This window comes from Typha latifolia, chromosome 14 (genome assembly GCF_019914945.1).
Source record: "Typha latifolia isolate L0001 chromosome 14, TyphaL0001v2, whole genome shotgun sequence".
NCBI lineage: Eukaryota > Viridiplantae > Streptophyta > Magnoliopsida > Poales > Typhaceae > Typha > Typha latifolia.
Genome location: NC_133099.1, coordinates 2,893,620 through 2,920,097, shown reverse-complemented (window position 1 = coordinate 2,920,097; position 26,478 = coordinate 2,893,620). Strand labels below are relative to the sequence as shown.

The 26,478-nt window shown below is 34.1% G+C and overlaps 2 protein-coding genes across 2 annotated transcripts; one reads left to right on the top strand and one right to left on the bottom strand.

The window, feature by feature from the left end:
- The first annotated feature begins 1,327 nt into the window (after nucleotides 1-1,327).
- LOC140801496 (uncharacterized) lies at nucleotides 1,328-10,470 on the top strand. The gene is made up of 12 exons (XM_073156661.1): nucleotides 1,328-1,700; nucleotides 1,869-1,987; nucleotides 2,066-2,172; nucleotides 2,285-2,372; nucleotides 4,478-5,516; nucleotides 5,666-5,720; nucleotides 5,801-5,882; nucleotides 6,063-6,143; nucleotides 6,353-6,457; nucleotides 6,549-6,598; nucleotides 9,423-9,549; nucleotides 10,296-10,470. The coding sequence occupies exons 1-12, from the start codon at nucleotides 1,556-1,558 to the stop codon at nucleotides 10,362-10,364; spliced, it is 2,067 nt and encodes a 688-aa protein (XP_073012762.1). The 5' UTR covers nucleotides 1,328-1,555; the 3' UTR covers nucleotides 10,365-10,470.
- Nucleotides 10,362-24,716, bottom strand: LOC140801497 (lysophospholipid acyltransferase LPEAT2-like). The gene is made up of 14 exons (XM_073156662.1): nucleotides 24,097-24,716; nucleotides 22,992-23,172; nucleotides 22,790-22,849; nucleotides 21,452-21,615; nucleotides 21,316-21,379; nucleotides 19,993-20,061; nucleotides 19,163-19,258; nucleotides 16,913-16,957; nucleotides 16,668-16,738; nucleotides 16,208-16,274; nucleotides 14,196-14,246; nucleotides 11,022-11,132; nucleotides 10,888-10,935; nucleotides 10,362-10,793 (listed from the first exon to the last, which is right to left on the bottom strand). The coding sequence occupies exons 1-14, from the start codon at nucleotides 24,498-24,500 to the stop codon at nucleotides 10,662-10,664; spliced, it is 1,563 nt and encodes a 520-aa protein (XP_073012763.1). The 5' UTR covers nucleotides 24,501-24,716; the 3' UTR covers nucleotides 10,362-10,661.
- Nucleotides 24,717-26,478: the final 1,762 nt, after the last annotated feature.

Here is a 26,478-nt window from a genome sequence, read left to right as displayed (position 1 = left end):
AACTCACTTCATCTAATTTTAGCAAAGATGCTAATAATGGTAATGAGCTTTTAAACTAACAGTCTATAATAGAAAAGTGTTATTTGACTGCACGCCGTAAGCAAGGATTGGTTTTAGTGGAGAATGGCTTGTCTTCCCGTTGCTGAGAAAGGTGTTTTAAGTGATTTAATGCAAAATATAAGGGTCGAATTAAAATATATACAAGTGTTAATTAGTAGGGCAATTTGCATTTAACACCCTTGCTATTATGTATTTACTGTTTATTCCTTATGTTTTTAATATTTATGAATCGATAGAAGGACCAAAAATTTGTATAGAAAGATCTGAGATTCTGAGATGAGATCATGGGAATATGAGTTTGAGCTGGTAATGATATTTTTTATGACATTTTCACCCCTGTAGCGACTGTGATTTACAAATATTAAAAATATATGATGTAAAGTATAAAAGAGGGTACAAAATGAAATAAAACTTAGATAATTTCATATAGACCCTCCGGAACTATGGCATTTTTTTCAGATACAATTTCTCAAGTTTTATTTTTTTAGATTACTGAAAGACCTTTCAAATCTTTTTTATTTATAAATTGTCACCTGAAGAATAGATTTATTATTTCATGCCCTTATTTTGGAAACAACAAAGAATGAAAAAGATAGTGTTAAAAGTAGAGAGATATTTCTTTTTTCTTTCGCATGTTTATGGAGAGATTTTAGAGATTTTTAATATTCAGGGAGTAGTGCGTATGCAAAAATAAGTAAAGAGAATTATATTTCACTTTATTCAAACTGAAACTGTTATTTATTTTATTATATTTAATTAATTTAGAAGTCAAATTTAAAAATAGATAAAATTATAGATAATTAGATAAGCTTTTCAATACATTTAAAATAATACTGTAGAATTTAAGATGATAAATAAATAAAAATATATAATATGTTCGTTATATTTTTGTCATCTAAAATTTGATAAATATATTAAAAAGTTTATCCAATTATCTACCATTTTATCTTTAATAAATATTTTTAAATTCAAATTTTAAATTAATTAAATATAATAAAAAAATGAACTATTTTATAAATAGTTTAGAAGTTATAACTGAAATTATCCTAAAAACTTCCCAAGCCCAAAGCCAAAAGGAGCAAGAGAAGAGGGTGATTTCGTAAAAATGGCTTTGCAATTCGCACAGGTCTCTCTGGTCTTCTCCGATCACACCGCCACAAAAAATAAATAAATTAAAAACACCCACTTCACAAAGATCCAACGGCTGTGATATCACTAGCCAGCGCAGACTCGTAATTAATTAACTAAATTCTAATTGCTCCTCATCGTTCTTATTTAATACCCCCTCCGACCTCGCAGACGAGAGGAAGGAAAAAAGAAAAAGACAAAAGACAAAAGAAAAAGAGAAAAAAAAAATCTCTCCCGCGGTTGCAAGAAAAGGGGGAAAATATCCAAAATCCTTCTTCTTATAGCATCTATCGCGTCGTTTTGGGAGGTAGGAGATATAGAGATAGAGGAATTAGGGTTCCAACTAGGGAGGAATTCGAGGTCGTTCATGGCGGCGGCGGAGGAGAGGAAGAAGGAGACGGAGGGGGAGGAGATGGAGACGGTCTACAAGATGAAGGCGGTGCAGTTTCTTGGCCGGTCGACCGCAATCGTGCTCCAAAACGACAACGGACCGTGTCCTCTCCTTGCAATCTGTGAGTCTCCTTCGTCTTTGCCCCCATTTCTAATCCTCTTTTCAAATGTAGCTGCGGTTGGTCTACGTTTCTCGTTTTGATGTTTCTTGATCGGAAAAATGATGCGTGTTGATGGAATCTTTCGTTAGTTGGGTTCTTGTGAACGGTTTCTTGATCGTTTATTGTTAGGTAACGTACTGTTGCTGAAGAATATCCTTAACTTGAGCTTGGATGCTTCGGAGGTCTCGTTGCAGAAGCTTTTGTCTCTTGTGGCAGAAAGATTGATCGATTCCAACAGCAACATTCAGGTTGTTGCTATTGTTTGATGATTGATTGGAGGTGGTTAAAATATGATATCCTAATCAAATCTGTGCTCTTCTTTCCAGGATAAAGATGATGGATATGTCAACAATCAGCAGCAGAACATAGCAGACGCAATCGATCTGCTGCCTCGTCTTGCAACCGGAATTGATGTAAATGTGCATTTCAGGAAGTGAGTGATAATCTGGCTCATTTACCTAGTATGCATACTTTTGTATTGATAGTTTGATACCCTTGGTGATAGAGTTATGGTTTCTGAATATTTTTTTTAATAAACTTTGTAGGATAAATGATTTTGAGTTTACACGGGAGTGCGCTATATTTGATCTCCTTGACATTCCAATCTACCATGGGTGGATAGTTGATCCCCAGGTAACAACTTTCTGGGAAATGATGAACTCTATAATATGTCTTCTCAAGACTTGTCGTGGGAAATGATGAACTCTGGTTTTTGGCCTACAAAGTGAATTTTTTTTCTGGTACATATGGTTTTAGGATATCAAGCAATTATCCATTGACACATCAGTTGTTACATTGCCTAACCTTGTTACTCGAAAATGATTGTACCTTGCATTTCATTTCACTTCTATGGTACTAAATTTGGCCAAGATAATTGGGGACTAGCAGGTTCTTATCTCAAATGATGTGTGAAGTTTCTTATTTTGCCTCTAGAATATTCTCCCTATTGCTATTAGGGAATATCTACTGATACCGTACCCCTGTCACCAAAAGTAGTACATCTCTTCTGCCATTTTTTATTTAAGCAATATGCCAATTAGGATATTCATTGTTCTCTATCAATAATTTCTTCAGATCAGTTAGATCAGGTAGATAAATAGTAGAGTAGGTAAAGTTGTTTCTAGGCTGTGTTTTTTTCTTTTTTTTTGCAATGGAAATGATTCCTTTAAACGTTGTTTGATCATCCTTATCTTTTAATTATGCACGATGAAGTTCTCTTTGCTTTTCTTTTTGAACATCAGTTCATGCTTGCTTCTCTGAAAAAGGTTGATTATTTTATAATAGAGAAGAATATTTGAGTAACTTATAAAATCAGATCCTAGCATCACATCACTTGAATTCCATTTAAGAATATTTTCCTCTTTTGACTTCATTAATGTTGCCAGTATAATTGCTGATTTTTTCTGTCAATGCATATATACATAGGATTTTCTTTTTCTAATAGCTACATCTCCCTCGCTTATTTAGCTAATGGTAGAATCCAGTTTTGATGAATCATTCATCACCTCTCCTCTATTCTTCTAACTCATGCAGCTTGCTATTTACCAGGAGAGTAGTTTTCCTATGAAAGCTTATATCCTCATTACTTAAGTCCTGCCCTGGTCTTTTAAGACTTCCTGCCCCGTCTTTTTGTTCCTACGAAAGCTATATTTTGACCTTTTTTCCATATTGTATTCTATTAGTGGAGGATTCATAGTCTTTTAAGACTTCCATCTTCTCCATTCCCTTGTTCTATTTAGTATACAGATTTTAACCGACATCATCCAACTCATGAAGAAAAGTATCCATGGTATGATCTTTGCATTTGTCTTACAGCATAAACTTTTTGCTTACCTACAATATGACAAGCATATATGTTCAATGCACATCCTATTGTACCAGAAAAGTGGACACTTGACACTACACATGACAGTTCTGTACTTAGAGATAGTTTCTATTAAAAGGAAGACTTCTTTAACCTGGTAGCTCTTTTATTCTAATGATGAAGTTGTACAACTTCTTGTTCTTAGGCGAAAGGTCTTGGAGAACACTATTATAGGAAAGGCGCCTTAATGAATGGGTTGGTAAAGTTTTAATGCACAAGCATTTAACTGGTTTAAGGAAATTTGGGGTATTAAAAAATAGGAGAGAAATATCAAGTATTGTATGCTCGACGACTACGATTTTTAGCTAGACAAATAAGTGAACCATCTACTAGTCAGAAATGGTTCATAAGATCTTTATTGATCTGGAAGTGCTTAAAAAAGCACTAAATATTTGGATTGGAGGGCATGACTGATTAACCAATATACAACTTATTTTCATATTGTTGGAAAGTAAATGTGGAAAACAGCTGTGTTTGGACCTGAAACTGTCCAGTTTGGCTGGAGGATAATTTCAGTGTGAACCAACAAGCATGGGATTCTAAATTTCTAATGTTAGAACACATCTCAAGGTCCATTGATGGACATGTCTCTGAAGGTTAAAACAGGGAAAAACATATTATGGATTATAACATGCAGACATCCAAATTGTAAATATATGGATGTATGAGCCTTGTCCCATCTCATCATCCTATGAGATGAATTTATTTTTCTTATCTTATCTATTTAACCATGCATTTGCACTTGCACTTCTCTCAATCTTTTAGCATTATTTCCGTATACTTCGATTTCTTGTCCAAATCTGACCTGGTTTAAGCCTCTATTTGCTAATGCAAACAATCATCATGTACATTGATGGAGCTATACTGTTTCCAGGACTCTGATACTGCAGCAGTAATTGGGTCAAAGTCTTACAATACACTTGTTGCTGAGCTGGTTGATTTTGAGACTAGGAAGTTGGATGTAGAAAATAATCAGACAGAGGAAGAAGATTGCGTTGATTTTGTTGCTGCAACTACTGCAGCATTAGGAGTTCCTTCACCTTGTCTTTCAAGAGGAAGATCATTTGATGATTGTCCAGTACCAGACCAAAAAGGCAGAGGTGACATGGAAGAAGAAGAAGAGCTTTTGAGAGTACTTGATATTACTAAAGATGAAAGTCCAAAAGCAGTTAATATTTCTGAAACACCTGCTGCTGCTCCAAGTCCATCTCCTGTTGATGAGGGAAATACTGGTAGTCAGACCTCTGAATCAGTTGCTCTTGCTGATCCTTTGGGGTCACTTGGTGAAGCTCAATCTGAAGAACTACATCAGTCAAACTTGTTTGAGCCTCGGGAGCAAAATGCGTCTGTCAATTGCAATGATGGTGTTGTAGAACATAATTGTTTGTTAACCCAGATCAATACTCATAATGGCATTAATCAGCTAGTCTCTGAAGGAAATGCTGATCTTTTGATATCTAATGATTCGGTTAGGAATATAAGAACAGATGGGATGCAACAACTTGCCACATCTTTCCTGTCTACTGGTGGAGATGGTTCTGATGTTTCTGTCACACACAAGGATTCCATGATTGCTTCAGGAACGGATCAATCTGTTTCAGTGATGGAAGACTCATCGACATCTCAGACTCATCTTAAGGTCATTGATAGTTCAATTGAGTCTGAATCTGCAGTTTTTTCTACTCAAGCTGCACCCTGTGACCATTCAGATGTTTCTGGTGTTGTCACTCCAAGTTTTGAAGGGAGTGAGCCCATTTATGAAGGAGAGGAACGAATACTTGATTCCGGACTTCCAAGATATGAAGACAGAGAGCCGGTCTATGAAGGTGAGATACTTCTTGCTGAGCAGGCTGGAAAGACAGAAGAGAGTTCCTCTCATCATGGTTTTAAAGATGAAGTTGCTTCTCATCATTGTAAGGCTTTACATATCTTGAGTTATATAGTTTATAGATGTGCCTCTCTTTCTGTGCCTCTTTACATATATGTATATATACACATATACACATATGTGTTCTTGCAGCGGTTTTGATTATTCAGATTACATGTTAATATTTCTTTATAGGCGAAGTTATAAAAAACTTCCTGGAAAGCAATGCCAGCCAGCTGACAGTTTATGGGTACACTCTTTGTAGCTGAATATAATTGTCATCCTTTCCTGCGAGAATTATGTGATGATTACCTACTCTATTTTTTGCAGACTATTTTGTTTACAGGAAGGTCTTAAGGAAAGAGAACTGTGTGTCTTTTTTCGCAATAATCACTTCAGCACTATGTTTAAGGTATAAAGAGACATTGATTTTCTTCTCTCTTAACATTTCTGAGATAGTTTTCTTCCTTTTTGTGTGGAGAAAAATAAGAAAAAGAAAAATGTGGATATTATTTTGTCCTAATAAACCAATTTCATCCCTGATCTGTTTTGTTCCAGTGAAATTTAAATGCTTCCTTTTATTTTCCTGTAGTACAATGGGGAACTATATTTATTGGCTACTGATCAAGGTTATATCAACCAGCCTGATTTGGTATGGGAAAAGTTGAACGAGGTATACTGTTCTTCCTGGGCAGTGTTTACCGACAAAATACTTTTAGTGTACATTATTTTGTTTTGATTATTCTTGCATGCTTTTGTCTTATTTTTTTTCCTTCACTTATTCTTTGGTCTTCTATTTGGATCTTTCCTTCCTTTGATGTGCCATATTCTGGATAGATGCTTCTTCCCAATTTAATTCATCTTCTTTGGATGTCTATAAAGGTTAATGGAGATTCTGTATTCATGATGGGCAACTTCACAGAATTCAAGGCTGAGACTCAAGGCAATGACTCATGGAACGAGCAACATGCCATGACTAGTACAGCTGTATGTATCTTATCACTGCCGATTATGACAAGCCTGTTCCTTTGTAGTTCCACACTTAGGGGATATTACAGAACTTATGATCTCTCTGCAGGATTATCTTGCTACACTTGAAAGTTCAGCTCCATCAAGTTCAAATTTAAAGTATGTCCTTTCTATTAGTTTTTAGATAAATAATTTGTCATTAGATGTTATCTCTATTATCAATGTCAATGGAATTATTCAAGCCTACTACTGCTTACGTTATATTGACAAATTGTGGACTTGTGTGCTGCTAAAAAATCCTTATCAGGTTGGTTGTTGGTAGACCCCAAATTGTCGAGTTTATTATTGAAAAATTTGCTTGTCAAATGAATTGTCTGCTTATCAAAATGTTGAGACATTGAATTTTAATTAATTTTGGCCACAGGAATTAGCTTTATATAATATTTGGATCCATTTGAGAAATCTGTTTTTCTTTTCATGTTTAACAAAATCATTTTACTACTAGTTTCATGGCACTCCATAAGTACATATCCTTCTTGTTCTCTATGGCCTTTTATGACTGCCACATTTTATTTTTTGTGGTCTTTTGTCTCACCTGTTAACATGATCACAATCTTTTCCTTCTTTTTTCCCTACGGGATTTGTTATGAATCGAACTCAGCCCAGATCAAGGTCGGGTGTAGGAAGACAGTCCGCATAGTCCGAAGAGAATATTTGCTAGATATTGTACCGTCCTCAGAAAATTATAAAACCAGATGGATTCGATTTGTGACTTCTTGATCTATGTTTTTGGTATTTAGGCTCTTCGTAGATTCAAATCATTGCTAGGTGTAAAATATGGTGGAGTCTCGGTGGAAGGGTTGGTGACGGAAAGTGATGGTAATGGTGGAGATAAAACGGATGTGGGTTATGATAGAGATTACTCGAGAGTTGTAGGGTAAAGGAAGAGGAGGGAGAAGTGAGTCGATGTTTTAAGAGGGAGGGAGAGTTCGACAGACGAGGGAGGCTAAGGTAACCGGCGTCGAGGGCGCACGGTTAGGGCCTGAGAGAGGTGGGAAAAGTTTTTAGTCTAGAGAGAAGAATAAAAGAGAACTTGATAATTTCATTCATAATCTCTAATGGGGCTGCTATCCACATTATGTATTGGTAGCTAATCCGGCAAAAACATCCTAATAATATCAACCTAATACAAGCACCATCGTCGAGTGCGTTCGAATGCAATTTCAGCGGTCTCTGTACTTGTGAATGCACTTAGGCGTTCGAACGCTCTTTTCTGGTGTTGGAACGCACATGCCAGAAACCTTATTTTCGAAGGAAACTTAGAAATTAAAACAAGAAATGGAACTACAAGTCAAATCCTAAAAGGATCTGATTTGCGAGGTGTTCTACCTATTATTAGGCATCCATTCAATTGGATTGCTTTTGAAATCCCCTCTTTTTATTAGGTTTTTGACATATATTTTTTTGCTATCTTATTGTATTGTCGGCACAATTGCAATTAGTTTGATTTCATTTTGTTTATTTGTTATCAATAACATTATTTGCAAATTCTTTATCTCTATGGTGTTTCCATTGTTGATTTTTGTGAGAAAGTTGGTTAATGGGGTTTTGGATTGTATACTTGTATTTTAAATCAAAATCTTTACTTGTGTATTATTGGGATATGATCTGCCTGGTGCTATTGCTGAGCAGTGCTATCCTTTCAATGATTTATACTTTGTTGTCTAGGTCGATTGCGGTTATCAAGTATGGAATGTGCTTGGTTTTCCATGTCCTTTGCAAGGACCTAAATACAAACTATATATTCAAAAATTAAAACCTAACTTTTAGTGAAGATCTTGATTTAGATATGTTTTTAATTTAAGTTTTCAAAGCTGTTCTTGAGAACGCCATGCGTAGTTTTACTTATTGTTGTTTAAGTTGTTCAAGCTTTCTATTTTTTTATTGCCATTATATCTTGTCAACTCGTAATTAACTAGTTATCAAGTTCTAACCTTAAAAGAATCCAAGTAATCAACTTCATGTAAATTATTTTATTTGATATTACTCGTAAATAAACATTGATAATGCACTACTTAGGTAAGATTTTGTTGCTTTGCCCGTTACATAGGCAATTAGGCATATATAGATGCACTCGAATATACTTAGTTATGAAATGCATTCCTGCATGTGGGTATGCTTGCAATCATTAATTAACTAACTATGAAGCATGGATACTTCATTTACCCCTCTGTGCTATTATCTGATAGGTATTGGACTTTGATAGGACTCGATACGTATTGGGTACGATTGGCCAAATAATTTTTTTTTTATCTTTTAATACAGTGGAATATGGTGGGATATAGCTGACAGACGATCTAAAATATATGCTTTATATGTATATACGATCATCTAATTCTTCATGATACTTGAAGCTTTATTTATTTGAAGATGAATTAGACATAATTTGACCACCATTTAAAGATCCAAATTAAATGTAGATGAATAGTTGGGTTAGGTTTTATTGTTTCACTAACATTTTGAGTTTCATACTAGATTATGTTATAATATTATTCTAAAGTTATAGGCATGTAGATACGAAATTTATAGCATTCTTTCCTTTATGTTATCATTTTTGGGACGTTATCGTTTTTACCATATATTATATTGGTTGACAATAAATTAAAAATATATTATTTATTTATTTATTGGTGTATCCATTCTGCATTAGTATCTTGCTTTTCAGAATTTGTGGTATCCATGTCAATGTAGCCTGTATCCGTGTTTCATAGTTTTACCAATATTCTTATTTGAAAAGAAATTTTTAGATAGGTAGTGCTTAAACTCTACTTGTGTAATTTGGTCGTTTCTTGCTTTCTTATGCTCTCTCCTGCTGACTAGTTCTTTTGCTTCTTCCTCTTTCCTTAAAAAATCATTTTTACGTGGGGATAAATTCTCTTATTTATTTATTTTTTTAACTTTTTCATTTATTATGATCTCACAGTTCTGATCTCCAACTTGCAATAGCACTTCAGCAGCAGGAGTTTGAACAGCAGCCCCAACGCCAACAACAACAGCATTCGCAGCCGGCGTCCAATGTTGGACGTTCAAGGCTTGTCACAGGTCCCCAGGTACAGTTTTCTTCCCTTGTCTTGGTATACATGCTTTCAATTAAATCTTCAGAGCTCACCATTACCGAGGTAAAGTTGCTCCAACGCTTTTGAAACCGTGATTGGCTATCAATTTAAAGAATTTCTAGCCAGAAATATTTTACTTATTTTTCAGGAGTGCAGATATGAAGTATCTACCCGTTTTGTATTTTAGCTAACTTAGCATCAACATACTGACAGAAAAAAATAAATAGAGAACGAATTGGATTGTAAACTTGTAATGACAAGCGCGGAGTATCATGCCAACCATTAAGAGCTTATCAATTTTTGATAGCTAAGGTTGTTAGATTGTAATGACAGATTTAGGGGTTTAAAGTAACTCTGGCCTATAGTTAGAGGTCAAACAAAGTATATTGGGCATTTTGGTATTCTTTTCTGGGTTAATTATCTTCCCGAACTGTCAAAAATATCTTAACTATAAGATATGTTTTATGTTTTAGAGGAAAGAAAGATAAATTTTAGTTTACCAAATATCCTTACATTCTCAGGAGTATTTTAGTCTTTTTAATTTTTCTAGAAGGGATAAGATATTTTTAATAGTTCATAAGGTTTACTGTGTCACAACAAAAAGTTGATGGAAGGCATATGAAAAAGAATAGTTCAAAAGTCTTAATATAATTATCTTTCTTTTTTTCTCAACTTATTTTGCAAGCTCATATATTGTATATCTTATCTTGGTGACATACTAACAGCCGAGAATTTCACAGGTACACAGGAATACGACCGCTCCGCCAAAAAGTGAATCAAAATCAAAAGAGAAGTGCACCTTGATGTGAAAAAGAAATGCACAAAACATTTGTGTAGTATTACACCTGTTATTATCAGTTTTGGTGTAAATAAACATACAGAGACAATGATTGCAATAACAGCTAAAGTTTTACATGAGCATCTGTGTCAAAATTTTGTTCCCTTGAACTTCATACATCATCAGTTCAACCTGCATCCTCTTTTTCCTGTGCAACCTCTTATTTTTCCTTACCTACTCTGTAGGAAAATGGCGTTTGCATAGTTTCCCTGGGCTCCAGCAGGTGGCAGGGTGATATGCTTGACATACTGTGGTTTGCAAGTGATCCTCATATAATGGTCAATGAGGATTCAGCAAAAAGAGCAAGAAGAAATGGGTATTTTCTCAAGCATATGAGAAAATCATCCCTGCTGATTGTTCCGTCGTTATCTACATCAAGTATACGGAATAGCTTATGAACCTGCAATATTAAAAAGAATTAGCCGTCTGGTGGTATCTAGCACATGCTTTCAAGGCTCAAAAGAATATTCATTCCCAAGACTGTAGGAACTTACAGTTTCATCATTTATGCACAACAGAGTTGATGGCAAGATTTCGCCTAGCTGCAGTAGATCCAATAGGATAAGCAAAGTTGACTATGATAGTGGTATTCTCTACTCAATTATAATTAGATTTGGTCAAACCTTACCTCTCTCTTGGAAATTTGGCATGTTGCAAGATTGCTCCATCTATTAAAAAAGGTTTCACAGGCTCTGCAGAATGATGGCTGCTTCCTAAGATGTGCAACCCCAATCAAGAACTGCAGGTTGTCCAAATTGTGAAATATTCATGCATTAGCAATCGATGTGATATTTCCAACCAATAAGTGAGGATGTGATACTTTCACCATGATAAGAACGCCTAAAACAATCTTTTCCTTATATGAAATTAGGAAAAGTTAAGAATTAGCAATAAATATCCATCAGTCCCACCATACGCAATAAAGTAGTAGACCCTCCTCCTGTAAAAAATTCTTGATACAAAGCCCATATTGCATAATAAAAAGCACGCACTTTTCTCATAAAAGAATAACATAAGTAAAGATTAATTAAAAATAAATTTATGTATTAGTATCTCTTTCTATCCACTAAGGGGTATTTTGGTCATTTGGTATAAGATATCACTACTTGCCAATATAATTTCACTAATCTCCATTACTTTAATATCAATTTTATATCACATCAAATATAATTATTACTCATTATGCTAGCATACAACTAAACATTATAATAGTTTATATCGGTATTAACTCTTTATTTCTGGTATAAAAAAAAATGGAATTGTTCTAACTTTATTCCACAAGCCCCTCTTCACTTAAAGAATAACAAAAATCCTTATTTTAGAATATAATAGTTTACTAGTATACAACTAAACATTGTAATAGTTTATATCTGTATTAACTCTTTATTTCTGGTATTAAAAAAATGGAATTGTTCTCACTTTATTCCACAAGCCCCTCCTCACTTAAAGAATAACAAAAATCCTTATTTTAGAATATAACCTCTTATTCTAGAATAACAGCTAAACATCATAATAACCATATTCCAAAATATAAACACTATTTATTAAAATTATATCTTATACCATACAATAACCCAATGACTAATTTACCCTTAATTTGATTACATATCTTAAATAATTTATTATAATTTATTTCTCATCTCTTTCAAACATCTTATTATGATTTATCACTCTTTCCTTATCATTTTTTATTTTATACTAAATAAATAAAATTCAACTTAAATAGCATAAATGTCCATAATTTAATATTTCATTAAAAAAACATTTTAAAAAGTATTATTTTAATTGTATATACATAAATATAATTTAAATATTATAAAATTATTATAGTATTTAATTGATATAATTTTTTTTATAAATTACCTTATTATTAAATAATTTATATATTTGCTAATAACATCAAAAAAATAATATGTTATCAAATTAAATATTTACTCAAAGACAAAATAATATATTTACTATTTAAATTATACCTAATTAAATATTCCTTCTTCAAATAAAAAAAATAAGAAAATTAATATAATAATATTATTAATTCATGTTTTAAGCTAAAACAAAAAAAAATATTTTCTCTGTAGAATAAAATTTTATCCTTTTTAACTATAAAATATAATAATATTTGGAAAAAAATCTTACATGTGTATTGCATATATATCGAGCTAACTGCATTAGATACGTAAATATAGCATTGCATAAGTATCGCCATACATGTGTGTTACATACTTATTAGTTTAACTGTGCATATTGAGCTAACTGCATTGCATACATAAATATAGCATTGCATAAGTACCGTCTTACATGTGTATTGCATACCTATCGGCTTAGCTGTGCTAATTGCATTGTGCACGTAAATATAGCACTGCATAAGTATCATCTTACATGTGTATTGCATACATATCGACCTATTGTTTATACCGAGTTAATTCAATTGCATACATAAATATAGCATTGCATAAGTATTGCCTTACATGTGTATTGTATACCTATTGGCCTAGTTGTGCATATCGAGTTAACTGCATTGTATACATAAACATAGCAATGCATGTGTATTGCATGTATTGCATACATTACATTTATAAAATATTTTATGTTATTTACCATTTATCCTATCAATCAACTTTATATCAAATCGAATGGTATTTCAGTAAATTTTTTTTCTTTACATTCACTTTATATCACATCAAATATAATCATTACACCTTTATTCCAGAATTGGAATAACTTTTTCTAAAATAAATTCCTCATTTTAGTAATAATAAATTAGACTTTACTATTCCTATTCTACATGTGAACGCAACCCAAGTAAACCGAACATAAGTGATGCCATCTAATGTTTCATGTTATGCTTTGAATATATAAAGTGTCCTTTTTGTTGGTCCAACACCTCAAGGGATTAAGCATGGTTGCAATCTTATTGCTAATAAAAAATTGCAGGAATATAGGAACCTTCACAGGGAAATTAGGCATAGAAAAACTCATAAGTGATGCCATTTCTTTTCCTTTTGTTCTTTTTTGAGGTCACAATGGAGAAGGCGTGATTTTGGCATCTCCCTTTTCTCTTATCAGATTAGTCAGTTAATATCTGATCAAGACATCTGTAGAAAATTGATAATGGTAATCATACAGCTGCTTGATTTCCATCTATTGTTTTGTGAAGATTGATGATTAAATATGTAGAAGCATACAATGTACAAACAATCAAATTCATAGCAATCATACTTAAATGGATAATATTATTATCAGAAGACCAGAATTAGTTTGTGCCTAAAGTATAATATAGTTAATGGAGGACAAAAATGGTGTCAGACTTGTGTTGCTCCATAATCCCAAAGAGAAGGAATCATGATGATCATATCAAGGCTGGAGGTCACAAACCTGGTTAATACAAGAAAAATGATACTCGACTAGTATGATGCATTATCTTGCCGAACTCAAACAAGGCTACTCTGTTGAGAGAAGACAACAAGGTTTTGGACTGGTGTTAAATTCTAGGTAGATTTGCATTATCTAGATTTTATTCCTCCATGCTGCTCATTCCCCGCTTATCAAGGATACTGTAAGAGCAAGGAATAAATTGACTACTGCTGACGTGCTGGGGTGACTAAGTAAATGACAATAAGTTCACAGGAAGATCTTTGCACTCCATAAAAATTGTTAAGAGGTAAGTTTTCTAGTCAATGTTTAAGAGGTTTATATGATCAGTGATGAAATTTCCACAGAATTTTCTTCCAGAATCCTACTTAGAAAAGCCAAAAAAAGAAGCAAAATTAAGTATTGTAAATCACTATATCAGTGATATTACCTGACGAAATGTAATTGATCCCTGCTTTTCCAGATCAAAATAGCAAAATATCTGAAAAATAAAGTGCAAGTGTTTGATCAGTGAAGTATGGTGCACGAAACGTAACATGAGCTGTCAAATTAGTTAAAACTTCAAAGCATTATGAAAAACTCGGAGAGATATGCATCATCTATATACATTGTGAATATGCTCAAGAAACTTCAGCCTCAAGGTCAAGTGAAACTTGAAGTATTGAACAGTGCCTTCAACCAAGGGTAGTATGTCTCTCAAAGAGTACCACTGTCAGTGGATCATCTGAAACAAATGTGTCATTTTAAAGAAGATCATCGCTCAAAGTGACATATGGATAATTGTGGACTGTTCCCAGGTTGATCTTGCCACTGCAACAAAGATCTGGCAATGTGTGCCTTGCAGCACACCAGATGGTATGACAAATTTGGGATTGGACTTATTTTTAAAATATTCTAGTCAACTTTAATCGTCAACAATGTAAATCATCCATGATTATGACAAATCCTATGTTACTAGTTTCATGTTTACGGTTTCCATGGGCTTAAAAAAAGATGCTGCAAAGGACTTAATAATGTAATTGTGTGTTTTCTGACTACTGCAGCCAAGACTAGCCTTGCTGTTGGCATGCACAATGGCTGACTCATGGCATAGCCGATGACAAAAAAAGAGAAAACAGGAGAGAAAAAGGGAGGCAAATTACCTTACATGTTCCATTCCATCACTGTCACTGAGATCTCTCGCTAGATTGGAGGATGGTCAAGTTCATCCCTTGAAGATGTGAAATGGATTATGAAATATATAATCCGCCTAAGCAAATCTAAGTTAAATTAATTAGATCCGCCTAAGAAGATGTGGATCTAACTTAAATTAGTTAGATCTGCTCAGAGCAGATCTCACTTATGACGATCCGGTCAAAGCAGATCGTGATTAATTCACAATCCTTTTCGAGTAAATTGTCTTCCCCGATGAGAAAATCGGTAATGATCACCGCCCTACGTTGCCATCCTCCTCCAACTATGACGGAGGCCTCCTACGGCTGTAAAAGATTCTTACAAGTCCATTTACAGCCGTAAAAGGCCTCCCAAAAGTCTAGAGGTGTTGACGGCACCACCCCGCGCCACGTGCTGACCTAGGGTCGGCATGGTGAGTGCAGACCGATATGATCATCTATGACTACATCATTAATTTGTCAAACATTAAACGAAGACTAAGCAAGGACTTGACATTAATTCAAAATATTTCAGGTCATAATGTTGTACAAAATGGGCATGCTACATATCACAAAAGTTTGATCAGGTATTCAGGCCCATATTTTTATGCTTGATTCTACTTATTTTCACACATATGGTAGAATCCTAAATCCTTCCAAATTAGTCATGATGACGTTGGTCAAACCTATGTTATCATGCCTGAGCTAGCCTTCCCCAAAGCAGAGGTCAAGAGTTAGAACTAGGTGTTAGGTGGCGAACAGGAAAGGAGAGGAAACAAGAGGACAAGAAATTGTAGCAATGCATAAGGAGATCAAGGTAGATTGTGCAAATCTCTATTTAATGTCCAATATCATAGGACATAGAAGAAAGAAGAAAGAAAAACAGGCAAAGAGCAAGCAAGACAACCATTGAAATATAAAATATAAAAGTCACTGTTCTCTAATAGCTTAAGCGTTTAGAGTAGTTAATAAATTATCTTGAAAGTAGAGTTGGAGGTCCCGAGGTTGAATTCGACTATGCCTATCTACCATATGAAACCTTAACCAATTAAATTCAAATCCACTTTTTAGGCGTAAGAGCCCACAAGTCATGAGGAGTGTTAGAATATAAAATGTAAAGAAGCCACCACTCAAATATGTTAAGCTTTTAGAGTATTTCATGAGTTATAAACAAGAATTGCATCATATAGGGAAGTAAAGAATATCAAACAAATAGCATAAAAAATCATGAACGCCAAACATAAATTTTACCAAGTTACCTAAACATATATAAAATTTATTCATAGCTAACCTTCACACAAAGAGGAGTAGGCTGCAATCCATATGCGACAAGAAAATCATGCATTCCAACACGTCCGCTGCCATCATCAAGGTTAAATCAAATATAGCCTCGTGTTTCCCATATAGTTCACATGAACATTTAAATAAACAGCAATAGTTCAAATAATCATCCAAATGGACCAAATGCCAAGTGCGAAAGAATAATTAATTGTTATATTATTATGAATTAGATTAGTACTCCACAGTACTAATCTAATTCATGTATATTATACTGAATGAATTTGTACTCCACAGTACGTATATTATACTGAAAGAGTTTGAATGCCCATTGATTCAATGGTAATATACATCTGGAAAAAGTTCGGACATAATGTCAAGGCGTAGTAACATTTGAAAGAAAGTTAGCATCATATTGAGAGATGAAGAAATTCTAATATTTATTTTTGACTCAAGACATGTATGAAAATTACTTGGAATCTGGTTTCATAGCAAAAAATTGGTTCAAGATTTCCATGGCCTCTGATGTGCTTATGTTGAAGGACTGCAGAAAAAACAACAGAGAGAGTTAGAACTTGAGGTTGAATGATTTCAATTGACAATATTCTTTCTTAATAGCCAAGCATAATGTAAGTAAACAGTTCATAATCACAGTCTAAGTGGCAGTATCAGATGTTTTCCCTAAATATTACTGAGATTTTTTCATGTTCCTTCTTACACTTTCAACCTGCGCGATTTCCACCATATAATTTGGGCAGTTGTCCTGCAATAAAGATCAAAATATGTAAGGGATGATGATGCCATTTGAAATGCAATGCTATCAAGTGCCACAATAGAACCAAAAGAAACACTTGCTGCATATGCAGCATAGGCAAGTCCATTACCCACAGAAAAGGAAGGATTATTCTTTTAGCCAAATCACTGAATAGCCTTACATGTGAAATCAAAAGCAGGTTGTCCTCAAACATTATCGTGATGAAACTATCATTGCCTTCATTCAATCAATATACCCTCAAGAGCAAGAAAAAATATTACATATACATAGATACATACGTGTGTGGTAGTACTAGGAAATACGGAGACTTCCATACTCTCATGTATCTGTATTGAGTACCTTATCAGAAATGATACTTGTCGAATAATTTCGAGGACGTATCGGATAATTCCTTAAAGCATCTGGTGTTTTTAAAAGTATGTATATTAAGTTGATGGAAGAAAAGCTGAACAAGTCTTTTATATCATAAACATACCTAAGAAAGTGATCAAGCTTTAAATTAATGAAATAAGCACCTTCATACAAAAATGACTATATTGCAAATCGATGATTAAAGACCCATCTGCAAAGCAACTGATGTGACTATGATATTATAATGACTTGCCCAGTTTGCAGAACACTAAAATTCATAGTTTCGTACTCAAGTCTAAGCTAGTGTTTATATATAATTGGATTTATGCATCAGGTAACATCAATGACAGATACCAGCACATCTGCATGAGATGAGAGCAAATTTAGAAAATATTAATGATCAAACAATTATTTAATTTGAAAAAGAAGCAAAATTTTGTTAGACTACATCAGTAGTCGACTTGTCTATATCTTGTCTATATATGTATAATAGACAAGTCATTATTCTTTCAATTCATGAACATAACTAACAGGCTAACAGCTAGGAAGCACGGACAAGGAGAGGTGTCCGTGTCGGACACGCATCTAACACGTGTCCAACGTATCCTTAATTAAATATAAATAAATAAATTTTGGACACCGGCTGGACACGGGGGGGACACCGTAGAAGAGATCTAAACTGCATTAACAGGTCGGGTTTGGGTTTTCTGTTAACCTGAATCCAAACCCGAAAATAATAACCACCCCCCCCCCCCAAGGGAAATCTCTCAGCCCTAATTCCCTAAATCTCACTCTCTTAGCCCTAAATCTCTCACCTGCAACGGACTGAGCACGGCGAGCGGCTACAACAGAAGAGCGATTAAGTAGCTTCTTTGATACCGGGAAGCAAGGTCTCTCTCTCTCTCTCTCTGTCTCTCTCTCCCTCCATTCCTCCTCGCGAGGTCTCCTTTAAAGCCTTTCATTTTTCCTTTTTTTTTTTAATACCGATAGGGCTTAATTTAAATTTCTATTGTTTATACATTAATTCAAATTAGTGTGATAAATTGATAATGTGATAGGTAGATAGGGTGATATTGCTTTCATGATTAATTTGATATTGTAATCTTTGATACTGTGATATAAAAGTCTGTTAAATTTGTTAATCTTCTAATACATATTTCTCTACTACTATAGTTTTAATGTAGTCTTATTTCTAAATTAGTTCTTATAGTTTGATGTATACTTCTTAGTTCTTATAGCTTCATAAATACTTCTTAGTTCTTATAGCTTGATGATTAATTTGATATTGTAATCTTTGATACCGTGATATAAAAGGCTGTTAAATTTGTTAATCTTCTAATACATATTTCTCTACCACTATAGATTTAATGTAGTCTTATTTCTAAATTAGTTCTTATAGTTTGATGTATACTTCTTAGTTCTTATAGCTTAATGAATACTTATTAGTTCTTATAGCTTGATGTATACTTTTGAGTTTTTTGAATGATATTTCTTAGTTCTTATAGTTTGATGTATGTGTATTTTACACTATTAGATTGCAAACTTTTATTTTAGATGTATCAATAATTATATATTTTTTATTTTTTATTTCATCATGTCCTATGCCGTGTCTATGTCCTATTTTTTAAAATTTGTCGTGTTGCCATCTCCGTATTGTGTCGTGTCTATGTCCCACATCCGTGCTTCATAGGCTAACAGCCCTGTTGTTATATTTTTTAAAACACTAAAAAAACATCACTTAGCAGTTCTCGTTAGGACAAATTAAAACAAGCATATTTTTCTGAAAAAGAAGAAAAGGATAACACAAATTGGAAGCCTTTCTATATCAAAAGATAATTACACCTTTCCAAGTTCTATCGCTCTTGTTAGAATCATTAGGTCACCATAAGAATGAGATGTCTGTAAAACATTAAGCGCACATCCCATCGCATAGCTAGTCTGCAAATCAAACAGTGTCCACAAAAAAGGCCATGTTAGTTGTACATTGGAACTTGTCATGCTACCTACATCCATCTAAACTACAAGTCTGCAAATAATTAGATGAATATCACAAAAGTCACCTTACAAAAAATCCAATTAGCAAAATACAAGGAATCTTTAAGTATATTAAAGTTACCAACAGCAAATTATATAAATATCTGAGTCACCTCAGAAAAATCTCAATTAACAAATCCAAAATATCTCTTAAGTACATTGCAATTACTGGATAGGAAATAATACCATGTAACAAGATTGTCGTGTATATCAGGCTATTAAATTTGTAAGAAACTTTTTTATGGCAACAACAGAAATAATTGAGAAAAATAGGTTCTTATTATTAGGGCCGACCTGCTGTAATTCTATCTGCATACAAGATTGACAAGTTAAGCCGCCAATTTCACAATTTCAGTAAACTTTTATCTATGTTAATGTAATTCAACATTAGGTTCTTTTAAGGACAGAGTGAGACTGGTATAAATATCTTGATAGCCTTTTTTACCTTCAACTTGGCAGTATTAGATATATTATAGACAGGTCTCTGTGACCTGAAAACCATAAGTTACTCAGCTAAGCATGCATTATGTGCAAACAAAGATTTCTATCAATCAATTTTGTTTCATTGAAAATTAATACAGAAACAAACTATGAAGAGATAATGTGGACATTTCTGCAAGTTGTTTGCATAAACACACCCGCTCTGCAAACTGAACAGCGTTATGGTGTTTGGCCTCAAGTGGCGCAACAACTGGGAGATACTGCACCTGTTAAATTAAAGATAAGATGCATTATTTCTTATTCAATGTGCATATTCATCAACCATTATGAGAGTCCAAGAAAGTGAAAACAACAAAACCCTGAGCATGACATTTTTTATACATACATAGAAATTGGAGCAAAATGCTTTAAAATCCATTGATATACAAGGGAGGAGACGGGTAACTGTCAACCTACACCATATTAAGTTATGATTTATGATAGTTATATCACTTAGTTAAGTCACTGAAGAGATAGATATTGGCTAAAAAATAATCTAAATCAGACGAGCCGAAGCATTAAAAGCTAATATTGTATTGATTTGAAACTAGAAAAGTTCATGCAAAATACAAACAAATAAGAAGATCGCACCGTATAAATAGCAACACCAAATCATTCATAGTCATACAATATAAATCCATGTTAGCAGAACTACAATCAGTCGAAAGGGGGAAAAACATAATCAACTTCAGCTAAAAAGAAAGTTGTGGTTATTACAAGAGTGAGATGGGTAACCACCCATCAACCAACTTTTGACCATCTCAAAACCTTACTAGTTTCAGATTGAGGGTATCACTTTCAGTTCTAGAAAACTACCCACAAAAACAGACCCTCCAAAAAGGAAAGTAAGGTATATCTTGCACTCCGCAGATCCTGACCAGTGGGCCTATCAAGTAATCTGCATTTGAAAACCCTTTCTCTTTTGCCCGACTGATCACCAAACTATCTTGGCCCAGAAGTATGAATTCACAGAATGAACTGATAATAGCATATCCTTGTGCATTACAACAATCCATAAAATGCATAAGTATAACTAAGACATTCAAAAATAAAATTAGTAAAAGCTTGCAAGGGATGAACATGTCCCTGTTTTTTCTGTTCATAACCTATGAGGATAAGTCATGGTTGAATAATTCTATCAAGATTCTGGATGATTTCGTTGCGTCGTACAAATGTGTAATCAGCAGAATAAAGGAATATAAAGAACCCAAACATAAATAGGAACATAAGAAGTTCTTAATAATCTGAGGTAAACTTGGACATGAATTAGTCAAATCTCCAGAAAAATCTAGGCCAGATAATTCTCCAAGTAAATCCATTAAACATAACACCGTTATAGGAAATAATTATAAGGAAGAAAAGAATTAATTAAAAGGAACTGCAGGATCTTAGTAAAGTGAGGTTAATTGGTGAGAAAAATAACAATGCAGTTAAAGAAATGGAAAATTGGACAAGCTCGTAATATTATTCAGGAGGCATACCTCCATAAAATTGTGAAACTGAGTGAACATTCTGAACATGAGCTTCATTAAGGAAATATTTCCCCTGAGTTTAACACATCAAAAGCATTATAACTGAGGAAATAAATAATAAGCACAACACATGCAAAAGACTTACCATGATTGATCGAAATGCACATAGGGATAGCGAACTACAATAGGTTGAACTGCATAGCCAGGAAGGAATGCACCAAGTTGAAATGAAATAAGGAACCTCCCATTTGAAGTTGTTCCCTCAGGACACAACAGGACACGTGGAAAACTATTGCAAGAAGCTTTTCTCTGAAATCAGGTCCTAGAAAGCATGTTTCTGTATCAAATACATAATAAAAAGAGGCAATTGTTTCTTTCCTTTTGGTTTATTCTAATTCAAACCACATAATCAGGAATTTGAGAATATCATAGGCTCCCACATGTACTAAAGAGAAAGAATTCATTCCTGGGAGCATGCTTCAGGATTAAGCCAGCCAAAAACTGATAGCAGTGAATCATGTCACTGCAGCTGGGATGGGATAACAATATGTAATTCAATAGGAGAATAGAAAACTTAGATCTATACAAAAGCCTCATATCTTTTTGTAAGGTTTCCTTTATTAGCTTCATAATAGGCTGATAGCAAGTAAAATTGTGGGGATCATCTTTCTAATTACTGATCTACAAATTGACGAATGGATGAGAATTTGAGAGGCTCAATTACCCAAATTATTACTCAGCCATCACGCTCCTCTTTCCTTGGTAACATATTCCTTAATTATTTTTCTTTGCCTCAACTTTTAGGCAACAAGTTAGACCTACATGCACAGTATTCATTGAACAGAAGAGAAATAAGAGCAAAGCTGGCAGGTAGATAAAAGCAGGGGAAAAGGTTTGCATAATATAAAATTTATCTACCATATTAGTGCCATTCACAATCCTCTAAATGCCTCCTTTATGAGTTATGACATAGTAAGTAGCAACAGAATAATTAAGCCTGTATCAATTAATCATGGTTACTTACATGAGACTTTGTCGCTAAGCTACTCTGTTATAAGCACGGTAGTTGAACAATCTATTATTCCTTCTGTTATAAATCATTCATTCATGATTTCAATAAGAGCCTACTAAACTATGAGTCACTATCGTAACATTTCAAAGCATAATTAAGATGCTAACGTCCAGCTCATTTTTTCCTATTATACCTAAAAGATAGCATGACATATAGAATAGTATGGCAAACAACAATGATAAACACCAATTGTAAGACATGAATTATCTAAAGAAATGGATAACTAATAAAATGTTAAACATCAGTAACAAAATTTATGACAGAAAATAATAAAACTAGGAATATAAACACATAACAAAGAGACAACGAAATGTTAAACATCAGTGACAAAATTTATGGCAGAAAATAATAACACCAGGAATATAAACACATACATATGGAGACCATGAGAGAGAGAGAGAGGCCTTTTACCTTTATTTCATTCACAGCATACTTCCTTGACGCCACTGAGAACCTATCAACATAAATTACCTAAAAACAAGATACACCATAAACCACTCATAATTTAATCTGAAATGAACACGTGCACATTGGAAAATGGAATATAATAATACTTCACACATGTAATAGATATTATTATCAAGGCATATTGCAAAGGAACAAATACTAGTACCTGCATAGCTCTAATAATCATTCCAACAAATGGTATTGAATCATGAGACTCCGATGCAACAATTGTTGGAAAAAGTTCATAGAAGAAGTATATGGGCTCTATGTACGAGATGTGATTAGAAACGACTATAGGTGCAAGCTCTCTTGAAGCTGGCCTTCCTTTTCGTTTAATCCAATGATACCTGATGTAGCACAACAGTGACAACAAAACAATAAAAATTTTAGAAGTTACACTGAAACAAATGAAATAACATAAATGAGAGTCTCAGAGCATTCCTTGTTAGGCAGAAACAGCAAAAGATTATTAAAACTTCTGAAAAGAAAAAATTTAGTAATGTGTCAACATTAAAGAAAGATAACATACATGACAATTCAGGATATTTGCTGAGAAGACATAGTAGAGCCAATTTGGTATTCAAGTAGGCATTTTCTAACTCTCAAACAGAGAAAGGAACACAAATCATATATATCTCAGCCTTACTTTTTAAATAAACAGCATGAAATCCATCCCTTGGCATAGTCTTGTTACATTTATTTAGATACAAAATTCTCATCCGAGTGAATGGGTACTAATGCACACAGGCTAATTAAAATTAATTATATACCATGACGCAGAGTCCCCTATGAAAATTGGAGTATTTTAAGTCTCAAATGTTAAACTAGTAAACCAACTGCTAGGGTTTCTTTCATCAGAGGCAAACTTTAGAAATGTTGGATCACTTATCAATATAGAGTCAACTCATGAACCAGATATTATATATCCATAACCTAAATCTTGCTGTTAATTTATCTTAAAAGAGAAGACTCTCTCCACTTATCTTGGAAAATTTGAGGAAGGAAAACTTAAAGAACAAGATAATCCTGAAAAGGTTATTCTTTACCAAGAATCTCCGTTCTCATCCTAACCTTCGTCACATTGTATACCAAAAGCAACTGACTCTTTATTAAAGGATGATTCTGGTCTAAATCAACATTAACCTAATTTCTTGAACGCATAGCACCAAGTCTTTTTCTTACACACGAACACATACATCAAAACGTCGCTCTTTTCTTCATCCAAGAACTCAAAAACGATAGCAATAAAACGAGAATAAGAAAGGTATTACCCAAAAGAGAATAGGATGAAACGGGCGCAGATCCTAGTCACCCACATAATCCTGCACCGCCATTTCGGCATCGGGCTCTCCTTATCCTTCCACCCCGCGAGCGCGACCCGCGTTGCAAGATACCCGATCGCGAGGGCGACCCCAAACAGCGCAAGCCGCAGCACCACCACCGGCAAGAGCATCACGATCTTGCACCACTCGTAGACCCCGACGACGCTGGACGTGTGGTTCCTGAACGGATCCACGGGTTTCGACGGCGGAATGGAGAGCGGCGGCGCGCCAAGGAACTCGAACGGGTTCTCCAGCGGTTCCTCTTCCTCAGCGATGTCGAGGCCGACCGCGCCGTCGCCGTCGCGGATGAGGAGAGGGGAGGCGAGATCACTGCTAGGGTTAGGTCTTCCCATGGGAGAGGAGAGAGTGGGGTTTTGGAGGAGAGGAAGAATGCGGTCTGAGTGTTTACTGCTTGAGCTTCGAGTCGGTTGAATTCCGTTTATAGAATCTTGGGGTTTGGATAATCGAGAATGTGGGTGGAAATGGTATGCGATTGGTATTCTGTCAGTTTTTTTTTTTTAATTTATTTATTTAAATCCTTTTGTCTGTATCGTATTCCAGTGGTTTATAATCTGTACAGTTGTGCTGTCGAGACTTGGCAACGTTTGGGTAGTTGCCTCGGTACTGTACAAAAGGCAATATAAATGTTAATTACGTCCCGGTGCTGGTTCGAGTAAAATATTGGGTTTAATTGGGATTGAGTCCGATGGATTGGATTCCGTGTGAGCCGGTCTTTGGGTGTACGGCTTCCATTTTATCCAAATTTTTTTTTACGAAAGTAAGTATGAAAATGTTTAATTAAGCTCAAAATAATAATTATAATTTGATACACAAATAAATCACGAAGCAAGCCTCACTCTTGGTGAAAGACAGACTAATCAATATAAAAGACCTAGGGCATCAGCTTATAACAATACAAGTATTCATGCAAATAAAATAATCGGACGAGATAGAGCATCCGTCCTAAAATAAGCCTCCCTCTTGATCTTCAAATGCTGCTCTACAAATAAGAATAGCTACAAGAGACTTAGACTCTATCGCTTTTCATTTAAGGGTTGACGTCTTATAGCTTAACCCGTCCAAAATGGACCCAACAAACATATCTGGCAATAACCAAACAAATTATCAAATCTTACTAGGGCAAGTGACCATGAGAAATTCAAGTCGGCACCTATTTGTCAACGGTTAGCTATGGCGGCAAGTGGACCACTTCTAGGTGGTGAGGCAATCAAATTTTGATAGCTATGGTAGATTACCCACCAGATAGTAGCCGCAACACTGGAGACCTGGCAAAAGGGCGGGCAACTTTATATCTCTTTTGGATAGCTATCAAATACTTGCTAATAATTTTTTTTTTGTTGCAGCTTAACTATTTTAATTATCAATATCTCTTATTTCTTCCTCATTAATTATTGTAGATAAAAAATAATTAAATAACCATTTTACCCAAACTTGATAAACACGAAAAGTTTGGTCTCTCTGCGCATTCCAGATAAAAAATATGCAGGAGACTTTCGATAGTTAAAAGAAGTAAAGTGCGATAAAAATAAATAAATAAATAAATAAAATAAGGAGTGTATGTGATAAACGGACCATAGAATAAGGATATTTATAAGAGTCTAGGGGATAATTAATCCTAAGATGTTTTCTTTTCAGTCAATGAGGAGCCCCATAGAAGCCCAACTATCTCAGCCCGATCTGTTGAGATAAATAATCCTCCATCTTCGTTATCTGCGATGGCTTTCAAATTTATCTATCAAGATCATCAACAGGTTGTAAATGTTTTGACTTTTGTCTCAACCTGCGAGTCAAAGTTCATGATAATTAGTTTTGACAAATTAAAAGGTCACACGTCACTCGAGAGAGATCTTTGATCAGGAATATTTGCAAAACTACCCTCTACTTTGAGAACTTTTTATAGTTGGACCTATTATTCTATCTTCGTGTCAAAGGGGTTAGCCATCTGTTTTGTTTGTGGTATATATTCTCCATTGTTAATATTTGCAAATTAAATTTATTTTATTAATATAAACAAAAAAAAGAATACTCTGTTATTAGATCTGTAACTAAATTTTATTAAACTTCTAAGTTAAATTTATTATACTAGTGGTCTAGGTAGTTAAAAAAGTATTCATTGAGCATATGTTAAAAGTTAGAATTACCTCTTTAAATATAAAAAATGAAGGTATAAATTTTAGATAGATTAAAAGACAGAGTCTTTGAATTTTGTTTTTAATACCTCAAAGACTTCCTTTACTTAATTTTACCTGAGCAGCAATTAATAAAATAGAGAATATTCAGTTACAAAAACTAAAAGATCTAAATATTCCT

Coding starts and splice junctions, on each gene's coding strand:
- LOC140801496 (XM_073156661.1), top strand. CDS start 1,556: ATGGCGGCGGCGGAGGAGAGGAAGAAGGAGACGGAGGGGGAGGAGATG. Junction 1,988..2,065: donor ATTCCAACAGCAACATTCAG/GTTGTTGCTATT, acceptor TCTTCTTTCCAG/GATAAAGATGATGGATATGT. Junction 2,373..4,477: donor GGTGGATAGTTGATCCCCAG/GTAACAACTTTC, acceptor TACTGTTTCCAG/GACTCTGATACTGCAGCAGT.
- LOC140801497 (XM_073156662.1), bottom strand. CDS start 24,500: ATGGGAAGACCTAACCCTAGCAGTGATCTCGCCTCCCCTCTCCTCATC. Junction 16,958..19,162: donor GAGCGATAGAACTTGGAAAG/GTGTAATTATCT, acceptor TCTTTATTGCAG/GACAACTGCCCAAATTATAT. Junction 10,936..11,021: donor GCCAAATTTCCAAGAGAGAG/GTAAGGTTTGAC, acceptor GATCTACTGCAG/CTAGGCGAAATCTTGCCATC.